The sequence below is a fragment of the Vipera ursinii genome (assembly GCF_947247035.1).
Source record: "Vipera ursinii genome assembly, chromosome: 2".
In the NCBI taxonomy this organism is placed as follows: domain Eukaryota; kingdom Metazoa; phylum Chordata; class Lepidosauria; order Squamata; family Viperidae; genus Vipera; species Vipera ursinii.
The window spans coordinates 91768472-91792386 of NC_139513.1; the positions used below are offsets into that span (position 1 = coordinate 91768472).

Sequence of the window (23915 nt, forward strand, 5' to 3'; positions counted from 1 at the left end):
CTGCTGCCTTATCCAGTACACTAGACTGGATCTCCAAGCTTTTTAGAATCATCCTAAAATCTTCTGGGTTTATTTGTCTGCCTTCTGCATGCCTGAAACATGATTTAATTGTGTAAAGGACCGTGGTGGCGAACCTATGGCACACGTGCCACAGGTGGCACGCAGAGCTCTCTCTCTGGCCACGTGTGCCATCGCCCCAGTCCTAGGCCTTCAGCTAGGTTTTATAAAACCTTTTTTCTTTAGGCCGCCGCTGCCGTGTGCAAAAAAACAAAGGTTCAATCAACCAATCAGTTTCAACTTCTTGCGGGGAAAAAAAGATTTCGCAAAGTTGGAATTGATTGATTGAACTTTTTAGTCCCACCCAGTCTGCCGTTACCACAGCAGCCACGCCTACCCAACGGGCCACGTCCACCCAATTGGCCACACCCACCCAATGGGCCACGCCCACCTGGCACCCAACCATAGGTAAGTGGGTTTGGGGTTGCAGTTCGGGCACTTGGTCTCTAAAAGGTTCGCCATCACTGGTATAGGAGGTGCATTTACGCCAGTCCATTCTGCGTAGCAAATCAGGGGAGTAATCTCTTTATCCTTATACATCAAGAGAAGGGGTCTTTGCAGGCTGTGTGAATTTTCCTGCATTGCCTGCTACTATTAACTGTGCTTGCCAAAGCTGCTGCAAAAGCAAACTGTGGGTCCCACCCATTGATCTCTATGGTGATAATATTAGGGAGAGATCATAAGGGAAGGGATCATGAAGATGAGAGCCTTTAAGAGCAAAGAAAATGAAGAAGAAGAAGGGAACCTTTAGAAAAAGAAAAGGGGTTCTTGGAGAGGGGAAGAAGTTTTACTATTGAAATTGCTACTTCCATGTAGGAGGGAATGGAAGACAGCAAAAACAGACTTTCCAAGCACAATAGTGTCAAAATTCCAAACTTCCCCTGGTTTGCAGTGGAATACTCGGGGCATAGCTAGGCACTAATATGATTGGGCTCCTAATGCTGGTTGTAAGTCCTAGTAGCCGAAATTTTGGTGGCCCCTATAAAGGTAAAGGTTCCCCCGCACATGCGTGCTAGTCGTTTCCAACTCTAGGGGCCGGTGCTCATCTCCGTTTCAAAGCCGAAGAGCCAGCGCTTGTCCAAGGACATCTCTGTGGTCATGTGGCCGGCATGACTAGACGCCAAAGGCGCACGGAACGCTGTTACCTTCCCACTGTAGTGGTCCCTATTTTTCTACTTGCATTTTTACGTGCTTTAGAACTGCTAGGTTGGCAGAAGCTGGGACGAGAAACAGGCGCTCGCTCTGTTACACGGCACTCAGGATTCGACCCGCCAAACTGCCGACCTGATCGACAAACTCAGCATCCTAACCCACTGAGCCACTGCATCCCTGGTGACCCCTATAGCAAAGTGCTAATATTAGTATAGAGTGTGTCTAGATTCCATTTATGGATTTGTCTTCTCTTGAGAATTTATTACAGTCTGAGATTATATTCTGAGAATGCCGAGTGATGCAGTGCATTAATGTAACGGTTTACACTGAACCATTTCTAGAAAAGCACGTTTGTCTTATTTTACTTGCATTCCAACAATTTTTAAAGATTTATTTCCCTCTGAGTCTCTGTGGAATTTTGAGAAGGGGACTCTGCAAGTCAGTGTCAAAAACTATTTGGAGTAATTGGCCTTCCTTTTCTGGAAGAGTGTAATCTGGCCAGTAACCTTTTTCATGTTTCTGGGTCCCACTGTGTATATTTTATGTTTCAGGTTGACATACTGTGATAATTGATCTCTTGTGGGAAGTGAATAATTGGTCAGTGTTGTGCAAATAATAGTGTTCATTGTCTGCGTGGGAATTCCCTTCAGCATTATGTTCTCTAGGGTCTTTGTATAGCTGTCTCGTGTGTGTTAAGAATGGAGAGTACCTGAGTCTGTCTTTTTTTGTGCAAGCCAAGTGAATAATGAAGGACATTAATGTGAAGAAAAAATATTTCTATGGCATCATTCTAAGTGACAGTTTCCAGTATGCGCATTATGTATTGTTAACATCTATTCTAAGTTTGATGCTATATGACCTTTGTACCGTGTGTGTGTGTGTGTGTGTGTGTAAGTGTAATTAAATGTAGGCCTTTCAAATTACAATCAGCATAAATATCACTTTCGGCATGATCAACAGCTGTTTTGTTTATACTGTTTTTTGCAATGGGAACAATGGCTGTGCAATCCTATCCTATCCTATCCTATCCTATCCTATCCTATCCTATCCTATCCTATCCTATCCTATCCTATCCTATCCTATCCTATCCTATCCTATGGAGATTCCCAGTCATCCAGGTCATAGTTATCCCAAAGATGCTTTTTCACAAAGCAACCGGACTTTCTTGTTGTTTTTTTTAATTTGAAGATGTTTCGCTTCTCATCCAAGAAGCTTCTTCAGCTCTCCCCATCATCCAGTCAGAGCTGAAGAAGCTTCTTGGATGAGAAATGAAACGTCTTCAAATTCAAAGAAAAACAAGAAAGTCCAGTCGCTTTGTGAAAAAGCATCTTTGGAATTCCCTTCCCTTCCCTTCCCTTCCCTTCCCTTCCCTTCCCTTGCCCTTCCTTCCTCCCTCCCTCCCTCCCTCCTGCTTAGATCTTTCTCTAAAATGAGAATACGTTGCTCTGCTTGCTTGTTAATTTACAGATGGGAAATTATAAATATCATCCAACCATTCTGTAGACAATTAGTCCAGGACATTGGTATAACATCTGAGCTTAATATGTTTTATTATCCAGTAATACTGTAAAGCATAATTAGAGAGAAAATATTGTGTCACTGCTGTTAGAATAAATTGGTACAGAGATTTATTCCATTTTTGCTGCCATTTTTAAGTTACTAAAATAGGATGACAACTTGACATGGCTTTGGAGAACTGTCTGAAAAATGGCTTCTTATATCAACACTAAATTAATACTTTGTAGCTTTTCCATAAGAAAACTGATCCCAAACTGGCAATTTTGTTTGTCTTTAACTAACAGTTGTTAAATGAGCTTTTCCTAAACAGAAGAAATGTAAAATATTAAAGCAAATTAATGGAATTTGTGGTGTCCTTTATCATTTTCAAATTTTCTGTCTGAAGTGTGAAGAAACACAGTCCCTTCTGCTTCCTTGTTCTGGGGAATTCTTATTCTGTCTTTTGCAGAATGGTGTAGGTTGCCTTCTAGTGGCAAAGAAAAAAAATCTTTCTTATAGGAACTAAATGTTTAAAGTGTGCAATATAGATTGAACGTTAAATTTGATATTGTTATAATATTTTCCCAGAGATCAGTATAGTCTATTATTATTAGGAAGTTTAATTTACTCAGTATTCAAAACCTAGGAGTTTAAAATCCATCAAACCTGAGTTGTATATTATTACCAGTTTCAATGGTTTAAGTGGCACCCGGGTGACGTTGGTTAATTTGGGAAAGCTAAGAATGTTCAAGCCTAGTTTGGGCAGATAACCAGAGGACCCTTGAGCTGTAGACAAGACTGGAGAGTTTACTTATTGATTTTTTTTAAAAAAAACTCAATGTGGAAAAAGTCAAGAAAGCTCTGTGGACATGTCCTTGAATCTTGACTTGAAGAAGACTTTATCCTTCATGCTCCAGTATTAATTATAGATTTTTGGGAATATGTCAGATGAGACTTTCCTCCCATCTCTCTGTCTCTTTCTCTCTTTTTCTCTTCCGCTCTTCCCCCTCCCTCTGTCTACCTGCCTGCCTGCCTACTTAACTGAGATGATTACCGGTAATCCCTGAGATATAAGCCATACGTAGCCCTCTAGGTGTTTCTATATAGCTTGCAGCAGGGACCTACGACTCTTCCCACCATTTTGCACCTTTCCGATTCAAGGCTGTTGGATCTGCTGGAACTGACATTTCGGAAAAAGCCTCATTCCTGCTGCCCCCCCCCCCAACAACGTCTATGGAAGTGATGACTGCAGCAGTAGCGTTAATCAGGGCAGAACAAATAGGATCTCTCCAACTGGAGAAGACGTACACAGAGTCTCTTATGTGTATAGTCATGAACCTATTACAGATACAAATTGTGTGTGCATAAGAATACAGGTGGCGGCTTCCAAGCCAGCATCACAGCAGCATGTCCCACCTCCACCCCACCCCAGTCCCAGAACTAATCAACACTTAGAGCAAGGGTCTTCAAACTTGGCCCTTTTATGACTTGTGGACTTCAAATCTCAGAAATCCTCACAAGTCATAAAAGGGCCAAGTTTGAAGACCCCTGACTTAGAGTATTCAAGTGACGTGTAATAGAGCTTATTAAGCCATACATTCTGCAAAGTCTGGGTTGCTGCCTCTTCATAAGCATCACATAGTGCAGACATGTCAAACACAAGGCCCGGGGGCCAGATCCGGCCCGCAAAGTGGTTTCATGTGGCCCCCAAAGCCATCCTGGAAACAGTGAGGGAACGGTCACCGCTGCCTTGGCCCTGGCTTAGAGACCCTCCTTCTGCCAGAGACCCCCAGATCTGTCCCACTCCTGCCCAGGCCCCCATAGGCACCCTTGATGCCAATGATGTAGAGCTGGCCATGCCCACCCAGTAGGCCATACGCACTCCAGCTGCGCCCACCCAGTAGGCTGCGCCCACCCTGGCCATACCCCCCCGCCCCCCCGAGGGCAACCACAATGGTGATGTGGCCCTCAATGAAATTGAGTTTGACACCCCTGACATAGTGAGTTTGGCAACCATCACGTGAAGTCTCTTTCCACTCCTCTTTTATGGTGGAATGTGGCAATTAGATCCCAGGGCTGAATGATGCTGTAGTAAACTCCTTTTGACAAAATGCCCACGTTCCATAATGCAAACTTTTGCTAAGCTTATAGGGCGTGTGCATGCAGTGAAGAGGAAAAGGGACATCGTGCTCTGCAAAAAAGCTCAGAGACAAAAGTTCTGGTTAAAGGAAACCAGCCCTTACGTAATCAACACTTCCTTATTATTTTCAGGAAAGAAGAAAGCAGGAATAGTTTCTGAGCAATAGGGCTGTAGTCTGAATCTTCCATTTCAGAAGAGGTTTAGATTTTTGTTTGTCTATTTTCTTTTTTCCCCTGACATGAACAAATGTAGAAGTGGTCTTTTCGAAGCTTTTGGAAAGATTTGGGAATTGTCTGATTTGATGTAGCAAGTTGACTATGTTGTTCCATTCAAATTAAGCGCATCAGATAACATCTGGTGCGAACAGAAGATCCAGTGTCCCTAGTCTGACTTGACTGAAGTTAATATTGATTTGCTTTTTGTACAGTTTTGGTTGACGTCCTCCTTGTGTTACAGATTCAGTTTCCAGGGTGGCTTTGCTCTTTGGGGCAGATGTCAATAGAAAAACAGAAGTCACAGTAATAGCTCCATATCCATGTTGCCTTATCTTTTGAAACAAGGAGTTGCTGAACACTGTACAATAAGTGATTTGTCAGCAAGATAAATTAATTTTCCCTGGCACGCTCATCGTTTTTCTTATTGTCAGCCTTTCGAGGTAGTCCAGACAGAAAATCAAAACCTTGACTACTAATACTATTACTATTATAAAGTTACAGTGATCTTTCAAGTCCAAAAAAACCCTTCTCCTCTCCCCTGCCTTTACAGGGAACTAGGAAAGGTCCCTTCTGAAATGCTTTCTCTACCCACATCTCTCCTTTAGACTCAAATTTCTCTTATCAGACTGTCTCCCAAGGTTATTTTCATAGCCCATTATAACTATTCACATTCAACTGTTCAGTCATCTTTAAAAGAACTATGATTGAGAGTGCCCATTTCACAGTTTAGCCAGCAATCAGAGGTGAGGATTCAGAATACCCTGTGAATGCCAGCTGACCAAAGAACCGATTTAATACATTTTTATCTGTTTAAGAAAGTAACATAAAAGAAACAACATAGAGTGAAATAAAATAAAAATAAAAATAAAAGAAGTAGAAAAGAGTTGCAGGTAGGAAACGAGAAGGAGAAAAGAAAAGAAGTAGTTTCCAATTTGTTTTTACAGCAGTTAACAACAAATTTATTATCTTTCCTCCTTCTTTAAAGTCACAACATGTTTCTCTTTTTCACATATTCTATCCCTTGAATCAGCAAATCCATAAATCATCGATTCATTTTTCCCCCACTTTCAGCAAAAAGTCTAGAAGAGATTTCCAGTCTTTAAGTACTTGCCTTTTAAAAATTTCATTCAGTTGTGTCCAATTCTCGGAGACTGGCTATACAAGTCCCTGCAGTTTTCTTGGCGAGATTTCTCAGAGGTAGTTTGCCATTGCTTTCTTCTGGGGCTGAGAGAAAGTAATCTTGTAACTTCATGCCTAAAGCAGGACTAGAACTCATAGCCTCCCAATGCCTTAACACTACACCATACTAGCTCCCACTTGTTGTCTTGTACCTGATGAAAACAGGTTAATTGCACCATTTCTACATGTTCTGCCATTTTCATGATCTACTCAAATACTCATTTCAGTATTTTTCCATCGCTGTGTATGTAATAGTCTCACTGCAGTTACTATATACAAAATCAGTTTTCCGTAAGCGTTTTCTAATTGGCTATCTATTGAGTCCCAAAGTTTTTGCAGAGAATTCTTCATTACTCCACTTTTAATTTCATACATGGGTTCCTGTGCGCTCTCAATCTCCATTCCCCCTTATGTGGATAGATGTCAGGGTGTTTATATGTTCCCTTCCTCCTCCCAGTTGGGATGCAGCCTTAACAAACTGTTCTGACAGGATTAATTTTCCTTGATGTAATGAGCCTAAATTTCGAAACTTTGCCAAGATAGAATGACAGCAAATGTTGGTATCGGGAGGAAGCAGGCTGGAGTGAGTGCTGCTTTTCTGTAGGTCTTGTGATGCCATCCCAGCCTCCTTTTTAGAAATCCCTTTTGAAAACTATGTGACATTTCAACCCTGATAGCAAAAGAGCATTCTTGCCATTATCTGGCAAAGGCACGTAGAATGTTTCAGCTCTTTGGCTTTCGTTGTGGAAAAGAACAATGAAACACTACAAAGTGAAGTGCAGTAATAACAAACTATACGGGTATGGTTATGTTAGAACTATTCAGATGGGGGGGGGGGAAAGGATGCATAGGAGTAATTAAAGGGCATAGTTTATTAAAACATTGCTTGCATCACGGGGCCTTCCTCATTCTGCTCTGTTTCCTGTCCTTCCTCGGAGAATTTACTAAAACCATGGACTGGAAGTTGTGTGCATTTTTAAAGTTAACCAAGTATGTCAGCTTTAAATAATGTGTTGTAAGGATAGCTTTTATAGTAGGAGCTGCTGCCAGTTACAGTTGTTGGAACATTGAAGATTTGCCCGTAATGAAGCAAGCCTTTCAGTTTTGCTTCCTATGACACATAATGTTCTTTTCTTGGATTTGGTAAAAAAAAATACTTTTGAAAGATACTTATGGATCAGTGGTTTTCCTTTCCGACAGAACCTTCATTTATTTATTTATTTTACATCTAAGATTGCCCTATATAGCCTAGATGACAGAATGAAGGACATTGCTACAAATTGCTAGAACTGTGCTCGCTAAATCTGTGGCTTATTATTTGTCGTCAAAAAAACTTTTGTTCTTTTTTTTATAGATTTGTCTTCAGCAAAACGGAAGTTTGCAGACTCCTTGAATGATTTCAAATTTCAGTGTATAGGCGATGCAGAAACAGATGATGAAATATGTATAGGTAAGTCCATAGGCTTTGATTTGTACAGACGAGGCAATCCGGTGGCTTAAATAGGAGGAATACAAGATAAGAATGAAGTGGAACATACATACCTACGGTAGTCAGGAAGGATGAGCTTTCAAAATTATTACAGGTAATCCTTGACTTATGACCATAATTGGGATTTCAACTTCTGTCACTAAATGATGTGATCGTTAGGTGGTTCACACTGATTTTACAATCTGTGTTGTGTTTTTTTTTTGATGCTGGTTGTTAAGCAAATCCAGCTTCCCTCATTGACTTTGCTTGACTGAAGCCCCTTGGAAAGGTCACAAATGGAGATCACATGACCCTGGGACACCACAAATACTGTAAATACGTATTTCCAAGCGCCCCAATTTTGATCATATCACCCTAGGACTAGATGTAAGTCACTGTTTTCATGCAATCATCACTTTGAACAGTTGTTAAACCAGGTAAGGTGTTCAAAAATTTTAAGATGGGGCCCGGTGCTACTCTGCATTATGGAACAGCTGCACAGTATAAACCAACTTCAAGGGCCACCTCATGAGGGTTGCGTTACGATGACACCGTTGTACATTACCATGAGTTACTGAAACCATGTCTCTGAACTCAGGTAGGAATGCAATTTGTGTACCTGTCAGGACCCACCCCAAACCACGTCTTAGGAAGACAAAAACTCTTGGAGTCAGTTCTAGTCCAAAAGGAATCTTTACTAGGACATGCTTGGTTGTGGGAATACAAGACAGGACTTAGTATTGTTTTACAAATTGAAATTTTATAAAGGGTACCCGGTTCAACCCCCCTTCCCTCAACCCCAATTGGTCAGCCCCCATCCTTCTACTTCATGTCATCCCTTTCATGGGAAAAAAAAGGAACTTAGAATCTTTATGGTTATTGCCTTCTTCCTCTCCAGAATTAAAAGAAAACACAAGCCAGAAGCCTTCTTCTCTAACCCTCCCTTTTGATCCCCCCCAGTTCAAAAGGTTTCCTTGGTCTTTGAAATAACCTAAGGCAGGCTGAATCCACGTATGCTTCTCCTTCCTCGGGAGATGGCAGAATACATATGTGGGGGGGGGGAATAATGTTTTAAACATCCATTTATGAATGTGATATAAATGGATTCTGACAGTACCCTTTGGAGCTGATCAAAGGCTCTCCTTTGCCTCTAATGTTTTGTGTTGTCCTGCATCAGTGCTGAATCCAGGAACATCTCCAACCTGCAAACCTTGTTCTTAAAGAAGAGGAATGCAGTTTTGTCCAGAATCTCTATTTCTCCTTAATCCTGAAGTTCAGTCCTAGAAATAGTAACAATTCATGTTCAGTTTCAGTTTGCCTCTCACATTCAGTCTCTTACAACTTGTAGACATTCAGAAGCTCCAAGAATAGCAGTGTATGGTTATGTATCAAAGAAATGGTTGGTTACTAAGGCCAAACCTATTTATTCTTCTCAGTGGCTTCATATTAATGTTAAATAGTATGAGAAATAAATCCTTGCAGGAAACCACATGAGGTTTTTCCCAATATCTGTTTTTGGTAACTCCTGGAGCTATAGGAATCATTGCAAATAGCACGTCTGCCTCTCAGTTTTCTCAAGCGTACCAAACAAATGGTCACCAGTATCAGAAGTTACTGAGAGATCCTGTAATATAAATAGGATTGCAGTGCCTCATATTCTCTAGATACAGTTCATCCATCAGAGTGGCCAAGGCTGTCTATATCATATCCAGGTCCAAATCTAGAAAAAACATATCAAAATCATTTGTAAGAGTTCATATAGCTTGGCTAAATATGAAAACTGGACATTCCTTGTTAAACTTGGTTAGGCCAAAAATAGTTCTCTATGCCAGGGGTTCTCAACCTTAGCAACTTTAAGACTTGTGGACTTCAACTCCCAGAATTCCTCAACCAACAACCTAGAACTAAGGAGAAATTTCCTGACAGAACAATTAATCAGTGGAACAACCTGCCTCCAGAAGCTGTGAATGCTCCAACACTGAAGGCTTTTAAGAAGAGACTGGACAGCCATTTGTCTGAAATGGTATTGGGTTTCCTGCCTAAGCAGGGGGTTGGACTAGATGACCTCCAAGGTCCCTTCCAAGTTTTTATTTTTATATTATTATTATTATTATTGTTGTTGTTGTTGTTGTAATTATTTTTAACTTCTTCCTCGGAAAACAAATGACCAAACAAAACTCAAAATATGAATGTTATTTATTTGCCCCCAGAGATGTTATTTAGGACCAGAGCCATTTTTTTGCTTGTTTATCTACTTAGACCAATTGGTGAATGCATGTTGAAGATAACGTCTCATCTGAAAGTCCAGACTATCTTTTCTGGATAATCTTCCCTGTTGCTCATCAAACCAAACAGAAAATAGAAAAAAAAGAAAAGGCTTATGTTTGCCTTACTACATGAGGCAAGATTAGTGCTTGGGGACAAGATTGTTATGTCATTCATTTGCATTGTTTCTTACCACATTAACCCCCCCCCCCCAGCATTTTATTTGTTTGAGATATAATGAAAACAAAAGGATTACATTACCTTAATCCTGCACTCGTTAAAGAGGGTCAGTTTTTATGCAGGCCACTGCACCAGATGGACTGATCATACTTCAAAACTCATCAAGTGTATGCTCTTAAATGGGTGCCAATTGGTCACTAATTTTGAAGACTGTGCAATGCTTTGTGTTCTGTTATTGATTTGACAGATTGTCAAATGGTTCTGTTGTCTTCTCAGTTATATGGATGCAAATACACAAACATATATGCATATAAAGCATACACTTAAAATTAAATGACAATGTTGATAACATTGTATAAAATTAAAGCTCGTTTCTATGAACTACCATTTATGCAGTGCCCATTCTAGGGATGTGTCCCTCTAATGCCTGTGTAAACATAAATAAGTGACAGACCTATTTCCAATCACCTATCAACCTCTTGACTAAGATAGTGGTGACTGATGTAATATTTATTCTTACGTTTTGTATTTTTATCTAATCATCCATTCATTTTGCCCTACCATGTATTCAAAATCATATAAATAGCAATAGTAATAGCACTTAACTTATATACCGCTTCACAGTCCTTCACAGTTCTCTCTGGTTTACACAGTCAGCATATTTCCCCCCCAACAATCTGGGTTCTTATTTTACCAACTTCGGAAGGATGGAAGGCTGAGTCAAGCTTTAGCCAGTGAGAATTGAACTGGCAAACTGTAGGCAGCCAGTAGTCAGCAGAAGTAGCCTGCAGTACTGCATTGTAACCACTGCACCACTGCAGCTCATAAACACACTGTGTTTCCCCAAAAGAGGCACTAGGTCTTTTTTTGGGGGGATGTCCTACCCACTTACCTCAGGACCACCGCAGCCAGGCCTCCCATGTCCTGACACCTGTTGCATCACCGCCTGACTTTTTCTGCGGCTTCTAGCAGCCGCTCGCAGCAGGACACCACGGTGCTCTTGTGGCAGGATGCCATATGGCACAATGTGCGGGTACTGCTGTTTAGTGAACTGTAGTTCTGCCATGAGCGGTGGCACCAGTGGAATGTGCCACGTGGCATCCTGCTGCGAGTGGCCACAAGCGGCTGCAGAAGAAGTGGGGCAGCAGTGTGAAAGGTGTCAGGGTGTGGGAGGCCTGGCTACACTGGTCCTGAGGTAAGCAGATGCGGGGCGTGTGGGGCAGCTCTATCCTCCTCCCCCACCCTAGCCTGATTTTTATATGTGTGCCTCGTCCCACCTTGTGCAACCAGAGGGTAGGGTCTCAACTAGGCTTATTTTTGGAGTAGGACTTATATTAGGCACAGACATAAAAATCAAGCCAGGGCTTATTTTCAGGATAGGTCTTATTTTTGGGGAAACATGATAGCGTAAGTATATGATTGTATAGGGTATGTGAGTATATGTACATGTATAATGCATTTGTGCATGTAAGTGTGCATCAATATATTTGTGCATGTTGGTTTATTTAGATAGCTACCTACCAGAAGGTATAAATGTGCTTAAAAGATAACTGCAAAATTAGAGTCTTCACATTTGGAGGTCAAATATATACTCCTGTTTGAAAGATGGACAGGTAACAGAAAGAGCAATGCTTTGGGTAAGACTAGAATATGGTGTCACAGTACTTAAAAAGCACAATGTCTTCAAATAGCATGGAAACAAATAACAGAGAATGAAAACTAATATGAAAGTGGTACTTAAACATTGGTTCTTCAATAGGACAGACTTGCTTTGTTTCTGGAAAGTAATAAAGGTCAAGGTAGAACTAGGTTGGCCAAACAATCCATGACTTGGGCTTATGCTAGTTTATTTTGTTTTCCTAGGTCAAATACATAGCCGTTTGGAGTCAAGAAAGTTAACTTGGGTTGGAGTAGATGACCTACAATGTCCCTTCCAACTATATTATTATTATTATTATTATTATTATTATTATTATTATTATTATTATTATTATTATTATTATTATTATTATCATCATCATCTTTCATACCATAGATAGTCCTTGTCTTACAAACACAAGTGGGACCAGAATTGTTAAAGCAAGGCAGTTGTTAAACGTGTTGCCCCAATATTATGACTTTTTTTTTGGCCACAGTTGTTAAACAAATAAATGAATTATGTGATTGTTAAATGAATCTGGCTTTTCCCGTTGACTTCGTTTGTCCGAAACTGGCCGGGAAGGTCACAAATGGTGATTACGGTATATGACCCCAGGATGCAGTAGCTGCAATAAATAGAGCCTTGGTGGAGCAGTGGGCTAATGCCTCCTTAAGTAACACCAGGTGCCTGCAATTAGTGCAGGTTTGCATCCCACCAGGCTCAAGGTTGACTCAGCCTTCCATCCTTCCGAGGTAGGTAAAATGAGGACCCAGATTGTTGGGGGCAATAAGCTGACTTTGTAATAATGCCTCTTGGGGGGGGGAAAGCCCTAATAAGCAGGCATATACATAGAATGAAGGCTATTGCTAAGCACATTGGTTTGTGCTTAAATTGTAAGCCTCCCTGAGTCTTCGGAGAAGGGCGGGATATAAATGGGATTAAAAATAAAATTAAAAAAAATACATGCTGGATGCCAAGGACTTGAATTTTGAACACGTGACTGTGCAGCGGTTGTGTGAAGACTAGTCACGAATCACTTTTTTCAGTGCCCTTGTAACCTGGAAACAGTTGCTAGATGGAGGGTTGGAAGTGGGAAGACTAAATACGTTTAATATTCTTGATTGCCTTCCTTTTATTCCTCATAGCAAAATCCCTGCAAGAATTTGCTACCGTTCTGAGGAACCTAGAAGATGAGCGCATACGGATGGTAAGAGCCTTGTTTCCTTTTAGATATAATACCTGGGGCAGAAGCAGAACAGACAAGTATGGTAGCTAAAGTTTAGAAAAGCATCAAGGTAAAGTATGGTGGGATTTATTTATTATTTTGGAGATTACTGAAGTCATAAAAGTATTTGTTTTCTCTTGTTAATGTACATGAACGCCATCCTGGGTTTTGGGGAGTAGCTTCTCAGGGTCTTGTAGGCTAGATTAGCTCTTCTCTCCCCCTGATTTTGAAGGGAGTAAATCGATAATAAAAGATCCTCCTTTTGGTGTCTGAAACAGTTTTCTTTACCAGCAACTTTACCAATGGGAAAAAAACCCTCAAGAGGAGTGTAATATTGAGTCAGTGGGGTGGGAGACCATATTACCAAACACCGTTAACATTTAGATTTGCTCGCAGTGGAAGGTTTTTTTTTTTAAAAAGAAAGGGCATCAAGCAGCACTATCGATTTCTGTCCTTTTAATCTTCTATTAATTGGCCTTTGGAATAGTCAGAATCATGGCCTGCATATGTGCTATGATTAGAAAAAGTCATTGCTTTAATTTATTCAGGAAGATGTAGAACAACTTTCTCATCTTGTTACAAGCTTTGATAGATGTTGGCTGTGAGAAGAAATTGTGGGTCATTTTTGCAATGCTCTTGTCTGTTTTGGCCAATGGCCATTATCTAGTTCAATGAATTGTCAACTTCTCTGCCTAAAAAGAATAGCAATATTCATCCTTAGGCAGTAAGTCTTGGCAGCTTAATAAGATAGCAAACTACAGCAAACTGCCTGCCACTCATCTATTTGGTCTTGCACTAGGAGAACAAAGACTGTATTATGCAGTCCAGCTTCCTTAGACATTTTTGCTCCCAGCTGGATTAAAGTGTCCCTGATGTAGAAGGGACTATAGATTTAAGTCATAGAATCATAGAATTGAAAGGGGCCTTGGAGGTCTTCTAGTCAAACCCTTGGCCTAGTGCAGGAATCCTCATACCAGCCTAGACAAATGGCCATCGAATCTTTTCTTGAAAACCTCCAGTGATGGAGGCAGGCTGTTACATTAATCAGTAGCTCTAACAGTTAGGAAATTCCTTCTGATTCCAAGTTTGCCTCTCCCTCCATAAAGCTTCCATTCACTGACTGACTGTAGCCTTACCCCCAGGCAGTAAGGAGAACAAATTTATTCCTCTTTCCTATGACATCCTTTCATATATTGAAAGACTATTGTCTCCCCCTAGCCTTCTCTTTTTTAGACTAAATATACCAAGTTCCCTTAGCTGCTCTTTGTAGAACAAAGCATACAACCTCCTTAGCATCTTTGTCCTTCTTCTCCATACTGTTTCCAGTCCCTCAGTGCCCATTTTTATCGGTGACCAAGACCAGACACAGTAGTTCAGGTGCAGTCTGAATGGTACTATCACTTCTCATGATCTTGACTGAAGCCTAGTGTAGTATTGGTTTTTTTAGGAAGCCACAGCACACTGCTGGATCATGCTTAATCTGTGGCCTACCAAGATATCCAGATCCCTCTTGCAAGTACTGCTGGGTCAGGCACCACTTATCTTGGATCTCTACCTCTGGGGTGAAGTCTGCGAAAATAATGGTGACTCAAGTGAAGAGCTAAAGGGCTAATCATCATGGAACTGGAAAAAAGCTCCTTTGGAATGGTGTATGAAGAGGTTTTTTTTTTTATTAAAGAGTTTTACAAAAAAACTTTTTACAAAACATATCCCCAAAACCCACTCGCCCCAAACCACCCCCCTCCCCCACACTTCCCAGAGCTGAATATAGGGTCATAAATATAATCATATTCTAACTAAAATTATCCATTATAAAATTAACCAAGGTTTTGTTGTGCTCGTGTAGATTGGCCCTTTAATTTGATCTGATGTGATTCATTTAGTTCAGGGGAGGCTTGAAGCCTGGGATATAAAACTAGACAAGACTCCAGACTGAAATCAGAATCTTCATCCTGTATTCCCTAGAAACGCTTGAGCTAGTTTGTACCTTGACCTTACTCTTCATTCAAAATTCTTTTGCTTCTTCTCTTATCTCTTGGGCTATTCATAGATCTTGCCTCTGCTTCACACTCTGGCTGGCTTTTTTTTTAACCAGGAGGAAAGTTTAGCAAGTCTGCCTGCCTGCCGAGCATGGTGATTTCTCCATGAGAACAGGACGAAGCTGACGGTAGTACAAGTATGAACAAAAAACAATTGGAGGAATTCCCTCATGATGTCTTCCTTTGGGATTTAATAGAAACATGGGAAGCCAGGGATGCTACAAAATCCCCACAGAGATGATTGTACAGTGACAGACAGAAAATTCACACACAGCCCTTGTGACTGACTATTTTACTTTTGGAAATGTTTCTGTGATTCTGTTCTCTGTGAATGAATTTCTACAGCTAATTGAATTATATTAAAAAAATCTAGGAGAATTTCCTGCCTAGCATTACTCTTGGCTATTCAAACATCCACATCAGTCTTCTGTTATCTTTAAGTTATCTTGGACTCAAAAGTTACAGATAAAACAAAAAACTTTTCAGTCACACACTTCTTGCCTTCTATGACTCATCAGGACTTTGTAGCAATAACAATAGCAATAGTACTTAGACTTATATACTACTTCATAGCGCTTTACAGTCCTCTCTAAGCGGTTTACAGTGTCAGCATATCGCCCCCAACAATCTGGCTCCTCATTTTACTGACCTTGGAAGGATGGAAGGCTGGGTCAACCTTAAGTCAGTCAGGATCGTACTCCTGGCAGTGGACAGTTAGCCTATACTGCAATACTGCATTCTAACCACTGCGCCACCAAGGTTCTTATTTTGAATAAGGGAATCTACATAATAACAAAAGGTTTAATGGTGAAAATTAGAAAAGCTAAACAGTGTTTACACAACTTTAGAATTAGAATTGTGTTTAGGCATGGTTTTACTTTCTTTGTGGTTGCTTTCACTGCATACATTTCCAGCTTGTGATCCATATTCTGTTGGAAACCTAGAAAGATGGAGCAGACAGTCTGAAGCATGGAAGTTAGAATTGCAGTGTTATATTGAAACACTGAAATCTTAGAAGCTTAGGAGATCTAAGCTTCTCAGAATCTAAAGAGATCATGACTATTTTTAAAATTGGCTTAATTTGGAGTTTTATGGATGTCAACTGAAATGGACACGTTCTTCTGTGGGTTCCATATTATGAACCTATTTATTTCTTTGGTTTGTATAGTTGGCCATTTGTCTTTTGAGTAACAACAGATTAAAAACAATACAAATGCCAACAAAAACAAAACACATACAATAACATCTTAAGCAGAACAGGTGTCTACATCAGTGAATCCTAAAAATGAACTTATTTAACTTCCTGGCCCAGTGCCCAGGGAACCCCCCCAAGTTTTTAATCCCTATGGAAATCCATCCCGGTTGGCATTATGGATGTTCCACATTGTTATAGTGATCCACCTAAAGGAAGAGATTAGGGAAAAAACCCATAGTTTATATGTTTATAGGTTAAAAAAAATCAACATTTACTTCAAGTTGAGCTCAACTCCGGTTGACCTCATGTCAACCATGTCCATGCTTTGGCAACAAATGGTTATCAAATTTTTCATTGCCGCCTTTTGAAATGCTTTTTCAGTTCCATCCTACTCCTTACTCATAGTATTCCATAGAACTCTCCCATCAAAATACTGCTCAGGCCTAACCTGTTTAGTTTCCAATCCCAGAAAAGGGAAAGGTTATATACCAGCAATGTACAGTACTTAATAGTAGCAACCATCTGTTTTCTGAAGCTATTCAACACTCTTACTTTCTTTTTGATTTTCTAGAGAAACACTGTAAATAACTACAGTTCTTGAATTGTTCAGTCTTCAAATAATTATATATTAACATCAGTTGATTTTGTAAAATTGAAATCAGGGGATCCCTAATTATGGTGTGTAAAATTCTGAATCATACAGATCTTCTAGGAAGAAAACAATTGTCATGTTTAGGGAGATTTATAATAACTGAGCATGGGAATGTGAATGCTTAGATTTAGTAGAGAGTAAGCATTTCTTTTCCTTTTCCTTGGTAGATTGAAAATGCTAGCGAAGTCCTAATCACACCTCTGGAGAAATTTCGAAAAGAGCAAATTGGTGCTGCTAAGGTAGGTGGGAAGATTGATAATGTTTTCTTGTCTCTTTCAAGGAGATTTGAAAAATATACTTGAAGTATCATTTGGAAGGTCTCCCTAAATCAATTTAACATGGGCAGTTGTTTTTTCTTGTCAGATACTAAACAAACTTTCTTGGCAACTTTCTTCTAGACTTCTTCAACAGCAATCAAAAGAGGTGTTTTTGATGGTTGCCTTTTAATTGAGAAATGTATTGTAAATAAACAATTGTATATAGTATATAGATGGTAGTAGGTATTTGATAAGAATGTTTCGATGCACCAGATCTAGTTAGGATTGGCAAAAACACCAGAAGACAAAAGCTTTTCTAGTCAACCAGGCTGTTCCCATGTTAGGCATACCATATGCTTGTCAGAAGTTTGTGACTATGGAATTAATGAGGTTAATGTACACAAGGATACAACAATATCCTACTATAGAGTATTGATCAATCTGTTTTTGCTTTCCATATATTACAGGTGAAAATCAGAAAAAGGATTATAGGTGAAAATCAGAGGAATATAAGTCTGTTTGTGGGAAGGGAATAAGTTTCTGCTGCCAAGGCAGGGACTGACACATCACATACAGGTAGTCCTCGACTTACGATCACAAATTTCTATTGCTAAGCAGGATAGTTGTTAAAGTGAGTTTTGATCCTTTTTATGACCTTGACTTTGCTCGTCAGAAAGTCACAAAAGGTGATCACATGACCTTGGGACAGTGCAATCATTATAAATACATTCCAGTTGCCAACCATCTGAACTTTGGTCACATGACCTTGGGGATTCCATGAGTGAAAACCGGTCATAACTCACTTTTTTCAGTGCCATTGTAACTTTGAGTGGTCACTAAATGAATGGTTATAAGTTGAAGACTACCTGTAATAGCTTTGGAACTAGAGAGATTCCTCGTTTTCATCACAACACTGAAGCAGACAGCAAAGCACTGACTTCATTTGTTGTCACTAATGATATCATATAGCCAAATTTGTTTGGCTGTTTAGCATAAAGATATCAATATATTCCCAGTTTCCCAATTGCCCAGCCTTGTTGAGGCAAGAAGAAATTTTCAGCACATCCAGTGCACCATAGCATCAATAGAACTGCATAGGTCTGCGGAGAGTATTATGAAAATTAGTGTCCCTTTCTACTTGAGGAGTTTAATAACCTGGAAACTGAATTATATCGGGAAAACAAGAGCTTCCAAGCCGCTAAGGAAAAGCCGGCCCGGCCGACATTTGACAGTTGACAGCTGTCAAATGGCCGCCCGAAGCAACGGCGCACGCGCACAAACCAGCCGGCCGCCATTCCCGTTGACAGCTGTCAAAAGGGCTGCCGGAGGCCAACGCGTACGCGCCGGATTTGACAGTTCCCGGAACTGTCAAATCCGCAGTCTTCAACCTAGTCCTCCAAGTGAGCTAAGCGCTCAGCTGGAAGGAATTCCCTGACAGCCGCCGAGCTGTCAAAATACTGTTCATCGATTGGCCGCCCTAAGAACGGCGGGAAAAACACTGTTACCTGATTGGTTGTTTGTTTTGACAGTTCCCTATAAAAGCCCGGATTGTTTTGACAGTCAGCTGCCGGGAGCTGAACCGAATAAATCTTTCGAACCTTGCCTACGGTCTCGCGTCTGTCTTTCTAAAGACAATTCACCTGGCGACGAAGGTGGGATCCCGGTACTATAGAGCTGCATATTGAGCCGAGTCACCCCGCAAAGGAGTTCCGATCCCTCCCGCTGACAAGTCACTGCTGAAGCCACTTGGAGGGCAAAGGAACCCCTTGTAGCAGCTTGAACAGTACTGTGGACCCAGACCATGGCAAATTTAGGTCACGTCAGAGAATTCGACGTCCGCCATCCTGAAGGATGGGAGTCGCACTGGGGACAAATTGAAGGCTACCTCGTTGTCAATAAGATAACAGAGGACCGCCACAAAGCTGCCGCCCTCCTCTGTCTAAGCGGGCCTGCCGTCTATGACATCGCCGTAGGGCTTTGCAGCCCTGACCCCATCGCGACCATCCCGTACGCCGTGCTGACCGACCGCCTCAGCAAGCACTTCATGCCCCGTCGGTCCGAGCTATTCTGGCGCCTCCATTTCGCCCGCCGCCACCAGCAACCGGGCGAAACTACCACAGCCTTCATCGCGGCGGTACGTCACGCCGCCCGCCGGTGCCAATTTCCCGACCTGGAAGACCGCATCAGAGACCAGGTTATCGCTGGCCTCTCTAACGAGCGGCTCCAGCGGAAGCTGGTAGCCAGGCCCACGATGGACCTCGCTCAACTCACGTTAGAGATCATGGCCTACGAAGATAGCCACCGTGAGGTCTCTCCGGTGTACAGAGGCAGCCCAGCCGGTTCATTCCACCACGCCAGGGAACCGGACGACGAGCAACCAGAGACCTACACCGGCGTCGACGACATCATGTCTCGTTTCAGCAAGATGAGCGCCGACCACGGAAAGAACCGCAGGCCATTCACACCAGCCGGTCCGGGCTCAAGGCCCACCGCCACAGGGCTGAAACCTAAATGTGCCAGCTGCGGCGGGGCTCACGCCAGAGCCACCTGCCGTTTCAGAAACGCCAAATGCCACGGATGCGGGAAGACCGGGCACATTCGCTCAGCATGCCGCAGTTCGAACCGGGAAACCCTCCACGAGCTTGAGGAAATTCCGGCAGGTAGGACCCAGGTCCCTCCCCCAGCCAAGGGAATTCCCCGGCCCTCAGTCTTGTCCATACAAGCCGAAACAAAGAGGTCGCCCATCCACCAGTTACAACCCAAAATTAAAGTTTGGGTTAAAATCCAAGGGGTGCCCTGCGAGATGGAGGTCGACTCCGGCTCCTCAGTTTCAATAATGTCTTGGGACACCCTCAGGAAAATTGGGTTAAAAAATAGACGCCGTATTCCCCTGCAGCCCTCCAAAATACTCCTCGCAGATTTTCAGGGAGCTGCCATTCAATTAAAGGGACAGGCACAAATAAAAGTAGAATATAAAAAGTTCCTGGGGCAATTAACGATCCAGATCACTGAGGCACCCAGGTCCACCCTCCTGGGGTTAGACTGGTTTGAAGCCCTGGGCATCCACCTAGAAGGCACCAACCGTATACAATCCCAAACATTAGAACAGGTTTGCCAAGCGTTCGCAGACGTTTTCGACGGAACGCTTGGCAAATACACAGGCACCCCCATAGACCTCAAATTAAAACCTGAGGTGGCTCCCATCCGCATCAAGGCAAGAAGGGTCCCCTTTGCGTTGAAACAAAAAATCGAGGCAGAATTAGACCGTTTAATCAGCCTTGGGGTCCTAGAACCAACAGACGGGGGAACCTGGGAAACTCCCATAGTCACACCAGTCAAACCCAATGGTGACGTGAGACTATGCGCGGACTATAAGGCGACGCTAAACCGCGCTTTAAATCCCCATGCATACCCAGTGCCAGCTGTCAGGGACGTGCTGTCAGAAATTGGATCCGGTTCAATATTCGCCAAACTCGACCTAGCGCATGCCTTCCTGCAACTACCTGTCACCCGAGAAACAGCAGAAGCTCAAACCATTGTCACACACCGAGGCGCTTTCAGGGTAAACCGCCTCCAATTCGGCATCTCAGTGGCTCCTGGCATCTTCCAGGAGGTCATGGAGAAAACATTAAAAGGAATCCCAGGTGTATGCCCCTATTTCGATGACATACTCATCGCAGGGGAATCAGAAAACAATTTAGCAGACAGACTACAAGAAGTATTATTAAGATTCAGAAAAGCGGGGCTGAAACTTAAACGGGAAAAATGTTCTATAGGCGTCCCATCTGCAGATTTCTTAGGCTACAGAATTGACTCACAGGGAATTCACCCCACGAACTCAAAAGTCCTTGCTATCAAAGGTGCCCCTACCCCAAAGAATAAAACCGAGCTCCAAGCTTTCCTTGGACTTTTAAACTTTTACCATGCTTTCCTACCAGGGAAAGCAACAATCGCAGAACCCCTACACAGGCTGCTTGACAAAGGGGCAGCCTGGCAGTGGACAACAGCCCATGAAAACAGTTTTAGAACACTCAAACAAATGCTTTCCAGCAACGCCACCATCTCCCACTACAAAGAAGACAAACCCCTCTGTCTAGCCTGCGACGCATCCCCATACGGGATCGGAGCAGTTTTGAGTCATTTAGACAGCAACGGCACCCAAGCCCCGGTGGCATATTATTCAAGAACACTTTCAAAAACCGAAAGAAATTATGCCCAGATAGATAAAGAAGCCCTGGCAATTGTGGCGGGAATAAAAAAATTTCACGATTACCTTTACGGCCGCCACTTTGTGATTTACACAGATCACAAACCACTGCTAGGACTATTCACATGGGACCGCCAGACCCCCCAAATATTATCTCCCAGGATGTTGCGCTGGACAACGTTCCTCACAGCATATTCCTACCAATTAATATACAAGCCTGGACACCAAATGTGTCACGCTGACGGCCTCAGCAGGCTACCCCTACCCCACACAGAACCAGACCCAGCCCCAGCGAGCAACATCTTAGCCATTCAAGAGCTACCAGAATGCCCACTGACAGCAAAAGACATTGCTGCCGCAACTTCATCTGACAAAACACTCAGCAGAGTGTTAGCATGGGTACACACAGGCTGGCAAACCTCTTGCCCGGGCACAGAATTTCAGCCATATTTCTCCAGGCAAAGCGAACTAACGTCACACTTAGGATGTTTACTCTGGGGATGCAGGGTAATCGTGCCTCCCAAACACAGACAAAAAGTACTAGACACATTACATGAAGGCCACCCTGGCATTGTAAAAACAAAAGCACTGGCCCGCAGCTACGTCTGGTGGCCAGGAATAGACCAGGACATAGAAAGATACATCGCTGGCTGCTACCTATGCCAAGAATCCCGCCCACTCCAGCCCAGAGCTCCAATTCATAAATGGGAACTCACAAAAAACCCCTGGTCCCGAATCCACATTGATTATGCCGGCCCATTCCAGGGACAGGTCTTCCTCATAGTTGTGGATAGTTATTCCAAGTGGCTGGAGGTTCTCCCGGTTCACAGCACAACGTCTGCCGCAACCATCCAAGCCCTCAGGGGAATCTTCGCAACACACGGTCTCCCCGACGTTATTATTTCAGACAATGGCCCTCAATTTACTTCTCATGACTTTCAGATCTTCACGAGGAGAAATTGTATTAGGCATTCAACATCGGCTCCCTTCCACCCATCGTCCAACGGCCTTGCGGAGGTTATGGTGAGGACCACCAAAGACGCCCTCAAAAGAATCATCACAGGGAACTGGCACCGTCGTTTGTCTCAATTTCTCTTAGCCCACCATTCCACGCCCTGCACATCCACCGGCAAAAGCCCAGCCGAACTACGATGGGGCCGCCGCCTGGTGACACGACTCGACAGACTCCACCCCGACAGACTGGCAGCCGAAATAACACCAAACACACATCCAAAAACTTTCTCCCAAGGACAAAATGTTTGGTCCCGAGATTATGGGGGAAGGGATAAGTGGGTTCAGGGGGTTATCCTGGAACAAACAGGACCATTATCATACACAGTGGACACTGGGACTGGACTCATACAACGCAGACACTCGGATCAGCTCCGACCCAGGTCACTGCCCAACCCCCCTCTGCAACCGACTCCGGGTGAGTCTTCACCAGCCGTCACCCCCGGACCTGACGAACTCCAGGACCCTCAACCACCTGTCGAGCCCCACCAAGAAACAACTCTTCCAGCCACGCAACCCGAAGAGAGCAACCCCTGCCCCCGTCGGTCCAGCCGAGCTAGAAGGCCCCCCGCATACCTCGCGGACTTTGAATGGAAGGGAAACTCGCCGTCTGTTAAAGAACCTGTTAACCTTACTGTTTCAAAATGTTCAACTGTTGTTATGCATAACGTACCTGTTCGGGGGGGGGGAAAGGGGGTGAATTATATCGGGAAAACAAGAGCTTCCAAGCCGCTAAGGAAAAGCCGGCCCGGCCGACATTTGACAGTTGACAGCTGTCAAATGGCCGCCCGAAGCAACGGCGCACGCGCACAAACCAGCCGGCCGCCATTCCCGTTGACAGCTGTCAAAAGGGCTGCCGGAGGCCAACGCGCACGCGCCGGATTTGACAGTTCCCGGAACTGTCAAATCCGCAGTCTTCAACCTAGTCCTCCAAGTGAGCTAAGCGCTCAGCTGGAAGGAATTCCCTGACAGCCGCCGAGCTGTCAAAATACTGTTCATCGATTGGCCGCCCTCAGAACGGTGGGAAAAACACTATTACCTGATTGGTTGTTTGTTTTGACAGTTCCCTATAAAAGCCCGGATTGTTTTGACAGTCAGCTGCCGGGAGCTGAACCGAATAAATCTTTCGAACCTTGCCTACGGTCTCGCGTCTGTCTTTCTAAAGACAATTCAGAAACCCCCCCTCTTTTTTAAAAAAATAATGAGCTAGGTATACATCTAGGTTTTGCTTTTCTGCTCCAAGGCATTGTACCTTCTACTCCTGCTTCGTTGCTATAGCAACCTGAGATTTCTGGTAAGATAGACAATTTCCTGCCAGTTTCTGTTTTGTTCAGCAGTTCTTCATACAAAATTCTCCACTGCTTCTTGTTTTTGTAACACTTAAGAGTGACGCTAAAGCAGGAATCAAATTGTACAGGCCATTGGAATTAATTGAGTTAATCAAATTGTACAAGGTATTGGAATTAATCAACTTATCATTTGTACTAAAAGCTTGTTTGATAGTAGGCAGTGTGTGTATAGTAATAACCACAAAGAA

At 42.8% G+C, this 23915-nt stretch overlaps 1 protein-coding gene across 4 annotated transcripts in view; it reads left to right on the plus strand.

The window, feature by feature from the left end:
* The window catches only part of ARHGAP26 (Rho GTPase activating protein 26), a 295272-nt gene that overhangs the window by 80956 nt on the left and 190401 nt on the right, over positions 1–23915 (plus strand). For all 4 annotated transcript variants that reach the window (XM_083353575.1, XM_083353577.1, XM_083353576.1 and 1 more), the window contains 3 exons: positions 7595–7690; positions 12938–12999; positions 17071–17142. In XM_083353575.1, coding sequence (XP_083209701.1) covers positions 7595–7690; positions 12938–12999; positions 17071–17142 — 230 coding nt within the window. The remainder of the gene's footprint in view (positions 1–7594; positions 7691–12937; positions 13000–17070; positions 17143–23915) is intronic.